The 14121-nt window shown below is 39.2% G+C and overlaps 1 protein-coding gene across 1 annotated transcript; it reads right to left on the minus strand.

The window, feature by feature from the left end:
* Window positions 1-5249: 5249 nt before the first annotated feature.
* On the minus strand, window positions 5250-10538 carry irx6a (iroquois homeobox 6a). Its single transcript, XM_030725954.1, has 7 exons — window positions 10188-10538; window positions 8819-9094; window positions 7904-8013; window positions 7318-7610; window positions 6511-7188; window positions 6185-6296; window positions 5250-5817 (listed from the first exon to the last, which is right to left on the minus strand). Exons 1-6 carry the CDS (start codon window positions 10251-10253, stop codon window positions 6190-6192), a joined length of 1530 nt encoding a protein of 509 aa, XP_030581814.1. The 5' UTR covers window positions 10254-10538; the 3' UTR covers window positions 5250-5817; window positions 6185-6189.
* Between the last annotated feature and the right edge of the window lie 3583 nt (window positions 10539-14121).

Below are 14121 nucleotides of genomic sequence, written 5' to 3' on the forward strand. Positions count from 1 at the left end.
TTTTTTTTTTATAGGACATCAAAGCTCAATTAGGCTATAGCAGAAAGATTGTATGAGGTGTAAAATTAACATGGAGTGATGAGGGATCAATCAGCATCTGTCAGCCCAGCAAAACCAAAACCACGTCTACCGTGTCATTTCAGTCTTCATACACTGTTTCTGTCAGCCGCAGGATGCCAGCCTATTCTTTCATGTACTTCAAAGAAGTGTACACAAGGTGTATTGTGTTTCATATCTAAAATTAGTGTTAGTTTTACCACTATTACATTACAAGTCATGTAATAGCAGTAAATCTACCACTGATGGGTTAGAATTTGGAATTTATATACATTATTTGGTTGAGCTATAACAGATTATAGCCTATTTAAAGTCAACAGCAGGCACTAAAGGGCAACAGATGCCCAGCATAAAGAGGAAGAAAAATAGAAGGAGAGCATGAGATTAAAAAATGAGATGTGGAGGATTATTAAAGGGCATTAAAATGGCACAGAAGATTATTCTAATGTTGGTGATGCTGACCTAAGGACAGCAAGAGAGCTGTCAGGCCACCAGACAAACATAAAACAACAATGAAGATAACAGGAACAAGGACACACAGGTTTTGCACTCCATAGGTGCAATGCACATGAATTTCCTTCTGGGATCAATAAATTTATTGTTATTCTTGTTATTCTTGTTATTCTTACGTACTAAAGCTCTTCTACCAGATTTCAGTGAAATTTAATTCATTTTTTTTTTCTCTTCACAGATTTGACTTGGCTTCTTAGCTCATATTATTCCCAGAGTACCACTTGCACTCTTTCCTGTATTACCAGTGGATCATCGGCATTAGATTGGCCTTGCCCATTGGCTTAGGCACTGTAACTGACACCAAGGGAGAATCACTGGACAAGCAGGAGAAGCCATGAAAGCAAAGGGGGACTCTTACCTTCATACTGTAGTATCACTTGAGCTGGGGGTAACCTCACTATTCAATTAAGCAGTAACAGACTGTCAGTGAACTGAGATAAGAAACGAAACAGAAACTTTTGCCTCTCATCAGCTTTCCCACATTCAACAAGCCAGAATAGACTTGGAAGGCTCCTCTTTGGAAAAGTGAAATGAGGTCTACAAAAGAATCAAGGCCCTGGGAAATGGCAGCACTAATATCACTTTGTACCATGCTCCATATCTAGTCTGGTACATTGGGATCCTGTTGGGGACACATTTGAAAAGGGGAAAAAAGAGTTGAAGCAGATCACATTGCCTCAAGTATGGCACTGGTGATGCAACAGAGGCCTGGATTTCTTTTCTTTTTTCTTTTTTTTTATGGACGTGAAGCACAGGTCAACCACAGGGTACCGAAAGAAGCAGGGGTCGCAATGCAACATCTATCCAAACCATACAAAGCCAGCTTTTCATCCCCTCACTGGTCATTCCACCAAGTCTTTAATTGTCTTTGACAAAGCTCATTAGCAGAGACCTTGTAGCGACATCGGCAATCTGAAATTCCATGGAGGGAGACATGCACAGAAACAATGTCCCACACACATTTCATTGCGCCTTTTGACAAAATGTAATGAAGTGTGTATATTGTCCCCCTCATCTGAACTCTGAGCCGTTGCTACAAAGACTTTGTTTTATGAGCCTTAGCTGCCCAGCGTGGGACACATCAAATGGCACCTCCATGCTGGCTCTTTTGTCAGACTAGAGGGCAAATTATTGTTTGCAATGTTGTTGTTGTTATTGCTGTTGTTGTTATGGCTCCTTCTCCTATACAAAGAAGCCATTGATATAGTGTCAAAATAATTCATGTTCTCTTACGTCACATGTAGACGCATGTTCATTAGTAGGGTCCTAAATCTAAAGTACACATGTGATGGATGTTGCTGACAGTGCTTTGTCAGAGATTAACCCGCACTGACCTGTCGAGTAATGTTCTAAAACAGTGATTGTTGAAATGAGTTTTTTTTTAAATAAAAAGTTATATACATATTGTTTATCTATTTTGTTCAAAATGATAATTTTACATGTCACTGTCAATGCTATTACAATACATTTAGATGCTAAACTGACTCTTTCAGGGTGTGAAAAGATGTTGTGACAGTTTAGAATAGAATAGAATAGAATAGAATGCCTTCATTGTCATTATACAGGATGTACAGATATAACAAGTGGATTTCTAAATAACTTTGCCCACTGCGTGCATTGTTCACAGATATTTCAGCTGTCAAATGATATATTTCTGTGAATTAGTTAAAAGAGTTATGAAGTCCATATATTGTTTATTTGGTTATTTAAGTAGTATATAATTTTATTTTGGTATTTTAAGGACTAAAAGTGATCTGCTTACATTCAAATTATTATTGTGCAGTTACATTTCTATACTAAATATTCCAAGTCCAGTCACTAATTATCAATACTGCTTTGGCTGAGACTGAAACACAAAAAAAAATCACAAGAAAAAAAAAAGCCGTATTAATGCCTCACAGTGTCTTGTCTTGCTACTGCATTTGTGTCTTACGTGAACATTTACTGCGAGGATACAGGATTGTAGCTGGGTGGGGTCAGACTTTCCCTTAAAAAAGCTCATTCCCAATTGTAAGTCTTCTCCTTTTTTTACACAGTATGTTTTCCAAACAGCAAATGAATATAATGCTAGTCCATTTATGAGAGTCATTTGGCCTGTTGACTTGAAAAGAGCATGGGATGCAAGTAGAAACTTGGCACAGAAAAGACCAATGAGGGGCTGGAGGGGGGGGTTAAAGTCAGTGTAAACGTATGGAAGTGTTTGATAGCAAAAGCCACATGAGTATAATGAAGTCCTCTGACAAGTACGGTCACAGTGTGATATTTTCAAACGTATTTAAGGATCCATGTTTACCATAGCTTGTTTTTCTATTTTGCATATTTGTGCCTCATTCACAGATTATCTAAAATCTGTTTTGGATTATGCAAACATGCTCTCATAGCCACACACCATTCCCCCCCCTTCCCTGATGAAAAATATAATTTACCAAGAGGAAGGCGTGTATTAGGGAGATTTTGTTGTGCATATATTCTACCTAAAAAAAAAAAGAAAAAAGAACGTATTATTCTGTATCACTGTAGTTTGTCACAGATTTCATGTCTCGCCTCGGATTAATAGATGTCAGACAAATAACAAAAAAAAAGATCTTGTAGGTCCCCTCCCCTTGCATCCTAAACAAAAACAAAAAAATAATTATTCATCCTCACTGCCAGTGTGGATCATTGTTGTTATTAATATTAATAAGAACAATAATAACCTCCCCCTTCACAATAAAAACACAGATACAAGCAGACCCATCCTAGCCATCACCATCATGTAGTAGATGTGAATAGCAGTAATGAAGTTTCTAGTACATGGCATCCAGATCAGCTTCCACTTACAGCTGGTTGATGTACCCCTTGATTGGCTCTCCTCTCTGCAGCTGCTTTCACCATATGTAAAACTCTGTGTATAGGACAGACTAATTGACCTGTTAGCTGCTTCAGGCATATGCTGCTATATAAGCCATTATCTACCATTATCTATCTTGCCCGCAGGTAGATTGCCATGCTGGTAATCCCACCGCACATGCATCATCACCTTCAGTAGAACAAGGCCTCTTTTCTATACAGCCTATGCTTTAATTAAATGTGATTGTAAACATTTGATACCATGCCCGCATTTTAGTGTAAATGCAAAGAATCACGAGCATTGTCATGTTACTGTGAGGATACAGTAAGAAGTTGTTGGCACCTTGCCAGGATTTCTGTTATGTTATCAGCCTAAAGGAGTGATCTGTAGATTTAACATAGCCCAATAGATTTCAGGTGAAGATGTGAAAGTGAACATGTAGCTATTTTTTTCCCTCGGCGCATGTTGCTTAAGGTTTTGTTCCCCATGTGCTTTTTTTTTCCTGATTATCCAGTAACTTATTATAAGACAAGGTGTAATCTATTATATGTGTCCTGCAGTAAGAAAATATGTGACTTTCACTTCTTAAGGATGTCAGTGGTTAATTTCATGCTGCCCCTTTATTTCCCCTTTTGGTGAGTCAGACTTAGTAGACTCAGATCTTTAAGGGGCTTTGTCTGTATTTAAAATCTTCTAGAAATATTAAAGCCTATAGAAAGATATTTGTTTTTGGCTTCCACTTCAGCCAAATCATTTATTGGCTGTCAGATTAATACAGAGGGAGGGAACTGAACTGGAAAAAAAAAAAACTTTAAATAGGCCTAAGTTATTATTCCTGACCTTCCTCATCCTCATCATGTAGACTTTCCTGGATTTACAGACAGCTCCGCCATTGGCCAAGGACAAATGGGGTGACCACAGCGACCATGAACTGAGCCTGAATTGCCTTAATACGGAAAAGACTTTTATTACAAGCATAATCCGACAAGTACTACCTCAAATGACGGGACTGTAGACTATTTGGTCTACAGGTATTATTTCGCTACTGGTCTAGAATTAAATTTAGTCATATCTAAATCTCTTCCTGCTCATGTAATAACAATTTTCAGGAATTAAGACAGGAGATTAAGTTAGAAACAAAACAAAATAAAACTTATCTTCGCCCTGCGGAGTTCCTGCGTAATATTACAGCTCAAAGTGTTTCGCGAATTTGAAATAAATAAAAAAATCATATTAGTTTCCGACTATTCAGAAGTGATCGCTATGTCAGTGACGCGTTTTCGAATTGTCAAGCAGAATATTTCTTTTAAGAGTGTTCAGAAGAATAGTGCGTCAAAATGAATGGCCACAGCGCCTTTCGTCTTTACTGCGGAAGTATTTGATTTTAAAAGTTGCAAAAAAGTTGGTCTATAAGCAAAACATCCAAATCAAAGGAACTCTGAGGGACCATGTGAATTTCTCTGCCGGGTTTGATCCTACAAATGACCTTTTAATTAACACAATGGGAAGTTAGTGCAGAGGCTCGCTACACAAGGGACAAAGCAGCATTCATTTTATGTTCCTCCCTCGTTGCTTAGCCTGAACATTAACAAAGTGTTTGATGCCACTTCTGATTAGATGCTGACAATAGAGAGATGATGTCCCCTTTCTTCCACAACTTGTGGATTTCACTCACGTCCTCCTCTGAATTATGACCTTCCATCCGCGCTGCGGCTTTATACATCGAGTCAAGATGATAAACTTTGATCATATCCGCACACGCAAATGTTTTTTAATTGCACGATTGGATGTTAAACTGTATAAATAATCATGGCACAGAAAACGAAAGTTCTTGGGAAAAATGTATTGTTAGAAAAGATGTCATGAATGGCAAACACAGGAGAAGCTCACAGTTTAACACAGGGACAAAACATATTTCCAAGTCCACAGCGGATCCAATCCTTTATCGCCAGCTTTGAGTCCGAGAAGCATTTCTCTTTTACACCTGACAAAATGACACAAAGCCACAGAAAACGAAAAAAAAAAAAAAAACCAAACAAAAAAACGTGTAACGAAATATTTAAAAGAGATACAAATTCAACCAATTAACAATAAACACGTTAAACAATAACCCAAAAGACGACATAAAATAATAAATACGTAAAGAAATAAATAAGTTTGCTACACTACACAATTGCCATACACAAATCCGGCCGTTTTTATTCGGCCAGTCACACATTTGCATCTAGATTTTTGCATAAAGTCTTTAACACCATAAAAACAATGTGCAAAATGATAGCCACGTCCACAGTTTGACAGCTCACACTGCAGCAGCGCCAGGTAGTTCCCATGTGTCATACTGAGGCCGCTAGTTGGCCGGTGTGTCATTTAGTGCATAATAAATGTCCCATTAGTTATTCTGGTATATCTCCAGCGACCTAGGAGGAAAAACAGCAGGAAATGAGATGAAGACAAAAAAAGAAAAATAAATCTTTATACTTTGACATATTTTCAAAGGTGAGTTGAGAATAAGAGAAATTAAAATCCTTTGCCTCATATTTTGATTGATTTTACAAATGATTTTTGACACAGTGTAGCTCATTGCCCTCTCATGTCAATTTGCAAACCTTACATAAAACCAATAAATAAAATGAAGGAATGTATGAACAAAAAGAGAATGAGTAAGCGCATCTCTGTCAGTATATTTGTTCATCTGTGAGTGTTTGATGTTTATGTGTGAAAATGTGTATGTGTGCGTGCGGGTCATGACTTCACTGATTTTTCCAGTTCAGTGCAGACTCTCACCTGCTTCACCTCTTCATCACTGGTCTGAATGCAGTGACCTTGTCATCCTGCACAGTCCCACAGGTTTCACTGAGGTCAGATGACTGTGTCTCTGCCTTGCCACTGGAGAATCCTGCACACCCAAGTGAAAGCAAATCTTGTGAAGCTTAACTCAAGCACAAGTTGGCAGAAAGTGTCTCACAACTTTGTAACTCATAAGTTTCATTTCTGAACACAAAAATTTGGAAATTTACTGCTTCTATGCACTAATATATTTAAAATGGCACGTCTCCTCCAAAAATCTGTTATCTGTTGTGTGAAAGTCAGCACATAAAAGATAGACATACCTTCAATGGTGGAGTACTGACATGTGTCTGGGAGTGCAGCATAGGATGAACAGTGAAGTTGGAGGCCCTTGGGACCATAGCTACTAGTGCCATAGACCTTTGAGTGCAAGGATGAGCCCTCGGGAAAGGGGCTCTCAACACTGGTGACACTGTTAGATTCATGAAGGCCTCTAATGCCTCCACACTGTCCAGTGGGAGCCCCTATAAGTCTGGTGCTCTGTAGCTGGCAGTCCCCGGTTGAATTGCCTGTCCTCAGCTCAGAGCCGTGCTGCTGAGAGCTCAAAATGACCCCTGAAGCTGCCGTCCGAGCCAGAGACCAAATCCGTGGCTTATCTGAAGCTTCATAGTGAGACAGGGACACAGTTCCCGTGGCTGGGCCACCTGAGGAGGGTGCTTTGGACACCACAGGATCCAGGAAGTCAGTCGGGAGAGGAGGAAGTGTGGTGACATTCTTGATGGCACAAGGAAAAGAGTGAAAGCTGTTGGTTAAACTCAGGTGCAGCTCAGAGGTGCAGTCTCTTTTTTGAGGAGCTCCTGATCCTGCCATGGTCCGCTGAAGCTCATGCTCATCTGATGCCACCTTTTCACAGTCACTGTCCAGCTTGTCACAATCATCCTCATCCATGTCCTCCAAATCACTCAGATGCAAATCCTTCTCCTCCTTGCAATCATTAGAATCTACATAAAAACAACAGATTATAGGTTGTGGTGTTAATTCCTAATGTACTGTTTGTTCTGAAAAAATAAAATAAAAACGTTTTAAAGCATTTAAATACCTTTTTTTCCTAACAAGAAATTAATGATTACCTTTGGTGACACCATCTTGCTCACTCTTGTTAAGGTCGTCCTTTCCATCATTGGCCTTATTCTTTGGCGACCAGGTCATCTTGTTTTCCTTTTTAAGCCTCCTCCTGGCATTGGCAAACCAGGTGGATACTTGAGTGAGTGTCATTTTGGTGATGATTGCCAACATGATCTTCTCCCCCTTGGTGGGATAGGGGTTTTTGCGGTGCTCATACAACCATGTTTTCAGGGTGCTGGTGGTTTCACGTGTAGCATTCTTTCTTCTGGCTGTGCCATTAAAATCTACTGTCCCGTATCTGGACACACACACACACACACACACACACACACACACACACACACACACACACACACACACACACACACACACACACACACACACATTCAGCCAGGGAGACAGTCGCTTTTAGTGTTGTTGGTAAATTACGTAGCAGACTACTCATTCGGGTATCCTATATTGCTACTGCTCGCTGTTTGAAATGTATACATGTTCACTCTGTGCGGGTTTCATTGTGGAGTTAGACTCTGAACTTTGATCCAAATGACACATTTAACCAGTGAATGGTTGTTTTAATGACAGAGAACTTACCTGTCGTATTGATACTGTCCCAGCGAGTGATCATAAGGATAGTATGCAGTGGTTTGAGTAATGCCAGAGTGTAAAGTGCCTGTGCTGTCCTTAATGTCATACTGTGGATTCTGTAAAAGAGAAAGGGGTTGTTGTACATTATAAACATTCGAAGATCAAGGCTGTCAGCACTCTGAAGATATTTGAAAGTTATTTTATATAAATTGAAGAGATATCTTAGGTCTATGCTCTTAAACAGCAGGTAAATTATTCAAACTGTGAGTCATTAAAGGAAGAACATAGTTCCCATACATGATATCAGTTTGTCACAAATTTATTTTTATTGTGTTTGAAATATGATGTGATATTCAAAAATATTGTATATTTTTTATATTCTTATTAGTTTGAGACTGTTTTAGATGTAATACAGAATATTTACATGGACAGTCAATTTGAACTGATTTAGCTTTTTAAAATATTGGGGGGAAATAGAAAGAGAAAAGTTTCAGCTGCACTGCAAAAATAAATCCTTCAGTCCTCATATATCAACATCAAACCCCTACTTTTTTTTTTAAGTCAACAATTCGCTCTGATAAAGAAAGAATATTATTTGTCTTTTTATCCCCCCAAAACTGGTCCAATTACAGAAACAACTGACAATATTTTAAAACAAATCACAACATGGTTAGTAACTTTATATTAACAGTGAATTTGATTCTAAGTAGTCTTTTTTTTTTTTTAAACTCTTTTACGCTTTCACCTTTCTCTTTTTTCCCACTTTCTTTGGCTGCTTGGAGTGGGGGATACGATCAGAATTGCTGCTGGATTAAAAGACTTATCGAGACGGATATGTTTGCAGCGTGAGATAAATTGATAAACCTAGCTGATCGATCAGCCCGAGACCCCCCTCCCCTTTTGTGCATCAAATGAGCCCACCAGAGTGGAGTAGATAGCGGATGGATCGGTGCTGTAGGGGAAGTAGTTGGCGTAATTCTGGCTGGCTGCAGCCGCTGCGGCGTAGGGAGAGCTGTACATCCCCAGCGCTGCGTTCAGCTCCGTCCGGCTGCTTGCCAAGAGCCGGTTCTCGTAGGACGGGCAGCAAAAGGAGGCAGCGGCGGCGGCAGCGGCGGTCTGGGAGGTGCCTGTCCCGTCAGAGACCGACCTGGAAATCGAATCGCAGCAAGTCGTACTGGGGTTTGCCGACACGAAAAACTGCATGAAGAGAATTGTGGATAGACATGGTCACTGGCTGTTTCATCTCGTATGTGGATGTCTGTGACAACTCTGAAGTGACCGTGTTATGCACTTCAAAAAAAAAAAAAAAATCTTAATCTTAGCAGGTTGCTTTGGTTTTGAGTCTTGAAATCACAAAGCAATCGGTAAAAGTGAGCTGATTTCGTTTGCTGTCGGTGCACATCAGTTGAATTATCACGATTCAGGTGTCATTGTCTTAAGTTGTGACCTGCCTTAATTCAAGGTAAGACACTTTTCAGAGAATTCGTGAAATGATAGAAAGTAGCTCACAGCGAAACCAAGAACGATAAGACAATCACTGTCATTATCTTTGTTTAATAACAGCTTTTAATTTACTACTTTAACCCTGCACGTGGAGGTAAAAGGCACAGATAGTTGTTTTCGGATATGAGGATTAACGAGACAAAGTGACCTGCTTCATTTTATCACCGAATTAAAAAATTAGTTACTGTATACAAAAACAGAAGGTCATTGTCCCAATTTTAATGTTAAATCCAAACGTTTATATTCTGCCGAACGCCAAAATGTTGTCTACTGAGAAGTTGCCTGATAACTTTTTCAGGAGAGTAACTTCTGTCCCCTCATCAACCTGAACTTCTTCGAACTTGATATTTGGAGCAATAAGAATTTGTTAAAAAATGTAAATAAGGCGATTTAATAACGATTTTTATGCCTTTCAAAAATACTCAGATCTTACATGTCAAAACAACTCCGACAGAAAGTTTGCTTATGTGAACAGCATGCTCAACAGCCCAATTACACCTCGCAGTGTGCGATAGGTGACATTCATCTCTATTGTCATCAGAAAAAACACGTGAGTTCATTCATAATTCAGTGTAATTGGACACGGGTGTGTGTATATCGATATTTGGTTCAACAACAAAAGCTCCACGAGAAAATAGCTGTCAATACTGTCAAGCAGTCACTCATTTCATTCATCTTTCTGAAAAAAGCAAAAGCCTTCTGATTAGTGGAATAAAGAAAAATATGAAGCAAAATCTTGTTTGTGTATGCACCGTATTTAGGATAAATGAAAAGCAAAGTGGCTTACCTGTGAAGTTGCATTGTAAGGGTATCCAAATTGCGAGAAAGACATAGCTGCTTCTTTTGTTACCATCAGGAATATTCTTCACCCTTGATCGATTGCAACCAATTCTACTTCAAATCCACCGTCTTACACACATTTCCACGCACGGCCTTTCGCTCAATAATAGATGACTTCACTCATAGGAGGGAGACTTTAGGCTGACACCAGCTGCAGATTGTTTTATATGAATGAATAATCCCCCCAAGGACCCAATAAGAAATGAAATTAAGCGTCATTAAGTGCAAAAAAATTGTTGTTGTGTTAGCTGAAGGAGGCTTAAAGGATAACGTAAGTCTTCCAAGATATGGACTCTGCTTGTGCTATTATTTGTGGCTCTATAGTTCTTTAGCATTCATCCATGCAAGGGTATCAGCGTGACGTCACTGTAATCCCGGAACGGCAGGGTACCAAGGATAGAATAATGTCTTTGCCAATCACGTCCAACACAGGGTTTTCTTAAGGTGCACTGTACACAGTCTTGTCCCGCTTTTGTAATAGAATTCTTTACCGATTTTCTGAGGTAAAGTCTCGGAAAATTGCACAACTGTTCATTATTATTGAATTGTAACAGTGCAATGTGGAAACCCTTTGTGAAGTAAGATAAACTAGAGTAAAGAAACACTGAGGATTTTTAGGTTGTCTTGTGAGATATTTCATTACTTTTTCATTTTATTCAGACAAATAGAAATAACACATGTTGCCTTAACTGGTGAAGTCTGCTGGTATTTTCTGCTTAGATGAGACTGGTGTTTATATTATTTACAGTCTACCACAGCTATAGATGGCTGGACCTCTAATACTTTCTTTTTTAATCACGACCTCTGTTCGCTTCTGGCTCTTTGGCCAGAGGTCCATCCCAGAGTTAATGACGATGATGTTTCTATCTTTCTCTATTAGAGAGAGGGGCAGTCCCAGTAGGAACGGTTAGAGGGGTTTTTGGCAGGTCAATAGACCAGTGATTGATGCGCGCCTGGAGACCTACGTGACCATTACCCGTAATGCGTAATTGTATCAATTAACAAATGGATACATGCCCTTGTTTAACCAACGAGTAACAGAGTGAAAATATGCCTTAGAGGTGAAATCCGAAGAGCTATGCTAGAAAAAAAAGACACTGGAAGCCGTGCTCCCCAGTCTAATTAAATATCCGTGCATGGGGGCGACGAGAATTGCATTTTAATTGAATGATGCTCACTTGAAAGATGGGTAAGGAATGATGCTGCCTCACAGTGAATGAAACTAGAAATAATTTTAAGCCTTATTAGATCAGCAACTCAACCATTACCAGTTGTCTCACCCTCTCCCTTGAACATAAACAAGCTTTGCCCTCTCTTCATGTGCTGAGATGTTACTGATAGGTGAGGGATCTGTATTTTTATTTATTTATTTATTTTTACACACTCACCACTTACGCACTGACAGTGACAGGGATGATCGGTCTGACTGAGTCATATGATCTTCCCGTTTCTGCATGTCTAGAGCGGTGTAAGTTTCCCGCTGCCACGACTGATACCTTGAGCCAAATTTTCCAGTGCCTTTAATTTCCCTGACTGATGAATGGCGGTGACTCCCCAGGAGACGCATCTGCGATTACGGGCTTTCTCTCCAAGGGGCGCTAAAGAGCCACGTGCTGGAAATTAAGATCTCCCGTCAGAGATTCTCCATAGAGATAAAATGGACGGAGTTATCACGGTCCAGGCTTTGAGAAGTGCCGTTTTTAAACACCCACAGGCAACAGTAAGTTTTGCACACGACGCCTTTGGTCCATATAAATGCTTGTTTCTTCTGACAGGCAACTAAGCTACAGCAAAAAACTTGCTGGATAACAGACCTCAGACCTTATTTCCCCTGCTCCAATCATATTTTGTTGAATTCTGTTTTAGAATTATTTACCCAAATTTAACATCATCTTGCAGGCTAACTTCTGTTTACCCCCCCCCCCCCCCCCCCCCCCCCCCCAGACAATATTCACACAAAAAGGGCAAACAGCAAATAACTTAAAACCAATTATAGGTTCAAAAAAGTAAAGACAGCTTCACAATATCATAACAGCGTTTCCAATATTTTCTTGACATAAACAAAAAGAAGAGAAACCGCAGGGGAAGAAGGAAAGGGAAATGACCATTATGGCAGTGTATTATTATTATTTTGATGAAATAGTGTAGTGAGAATCAGATGACTGAGCAATGCTATACACCCAGATAACCTGCTTTTCCACGGATTTTCCAGCCATATTTTCAACTTCTTGACAATACAACTTACAGATGATCAGATATGTTTTTAAACGTTTCATTAAATGTTCAAAGCAGAAGATTTCCCCAACTTCCAGAGCAACTGTGCACCTTCTCACCAATAATGATAGTGGAAGCAATAAAAACAAAAAGGAAGGTTAAAAGGTTAGTGCCATCCAGGTTAGTGCAATAGTAACTGCACACTCTTGTTTATATTCCCTACTCAAACCATATTTACATCATATGTTTTTTCTCTTGGTCATCCACACCCACTTTGCAGTAGAGAACCACAGCGCTAAAGGTTTACTTAAGCTTTCTGTTAGGCTGAAAAAAAGCAAAAAGTAAAAACAGAAACAAACCCAAAAAGCAAACAAACAAGAAAGTCCTCCTGAATTCCAGGTTTTATTTAACTGGACTCTTATGAGAATTTGAATAACAGATGTCATCAATTAGCAAAATGTAAAAATTTTTACCTCACTAGTCATGAATATCACAATGTATAAGGAGAATGCACAATTTTAGCCTGCACCACTATTGAAGGAGAGCGAGCACATAGGAGAATGTGCACAAGTTAAATGTAATTGCATGCCAGTGGTCATTGCATTTCTACAAGGGCATGCATGATGGCCTTAGTGCATATGGACAGACTCATGCATAATGCATGCCCAGTAGTCACTGTAGATCTCATTGAATAAGGCCAAAATGAATGCTAATTGCAATGGCAGACTGGCCACTGTGTCCTTCCTTCTAAATTGTGTGACAACCAAATGTTGGGCCATTTCTTTATACTGTTCTGTCTGTAACAAGACTTATTTTTTTAGCAGCTAAAAGGTTGTGACTCTTTTTTTTTTTTTCTTCTTCTCAGATGTCGTTCTTTTTTCTGTAAAAATATATTAATGTGAAGTGTGCCATTTTCTCCCATTTCCCATTTCTCTGCTTAAGATATCTTCTTACAAATAACTTCTTGCAGTAATAAGAGTTCTTCTTTAGCCTCTTCGTAAGCTGTGTTTAAGTTCAGTCCCCCGTCCTTGTCCACATATGCTGAGTTTAATTAAAACCCAGAAAGACGGAGGTAAAATTCACATAATCTACTTTGGAGTACCATGTTGGACACAGTCATAAGTCATAACAAAAAAAAGAACAAAAATCCTCAATAAAATACAGATATTAAATAAAATGCTTCCTGTGTTTTTGTGTCCTGCAGATGTATTTTGTCATCAAAACCCCCAAAACAATAAAAACAACAAAGTCTCTGCTTGAAACAGACTACCACTACTTGAAACACTGGCAGTTGCAATCTGTAGACATACCATTTGACCTCACTGGTCATATAATAGAACATTTAACTACTAGCAGACAAAGGCATTTACTCTCATTCACTCACGTTATTTAACAATAAGCAAGCCCAAAGCTCCATTATATCTTGTTCTGACAGATCCAAGTGGTTACTAATGAGACTGAGTAATGCATGCATTCTCCATTAGAAGCATCACTGGGTGGAAAAAAAAAAAAAAAAAAAAAAAAAAAACCTTCTAAAGGTTAAGTCAACACTCAATAGCTCCCAGCCCTCTTCTCCTACTTAATACATTTCCTATGCTGACTTAATGAACCACACAAAGCCTTTCTGGTTTTTCATCAGATGAGGAGGAGAAGGATGGAGGACGGCT

Source organism: Archocentrus centrarchus, chromosome 3 (genome assembly GCF_007364275.1).
Source record: "Archocentrus centrarchus isolate MPI-CPG fArcCen1 chromosome 3, fArcCen1, whole genome shotgun sequence".
Classification (NCBI taxonomy): domain Eukaryota; kingdom Metazoa; phylum Chordata; class Actinopteri; order Cichliformes; family Cichlidae; genus Archocentrus; species Archocentrus centrarchus.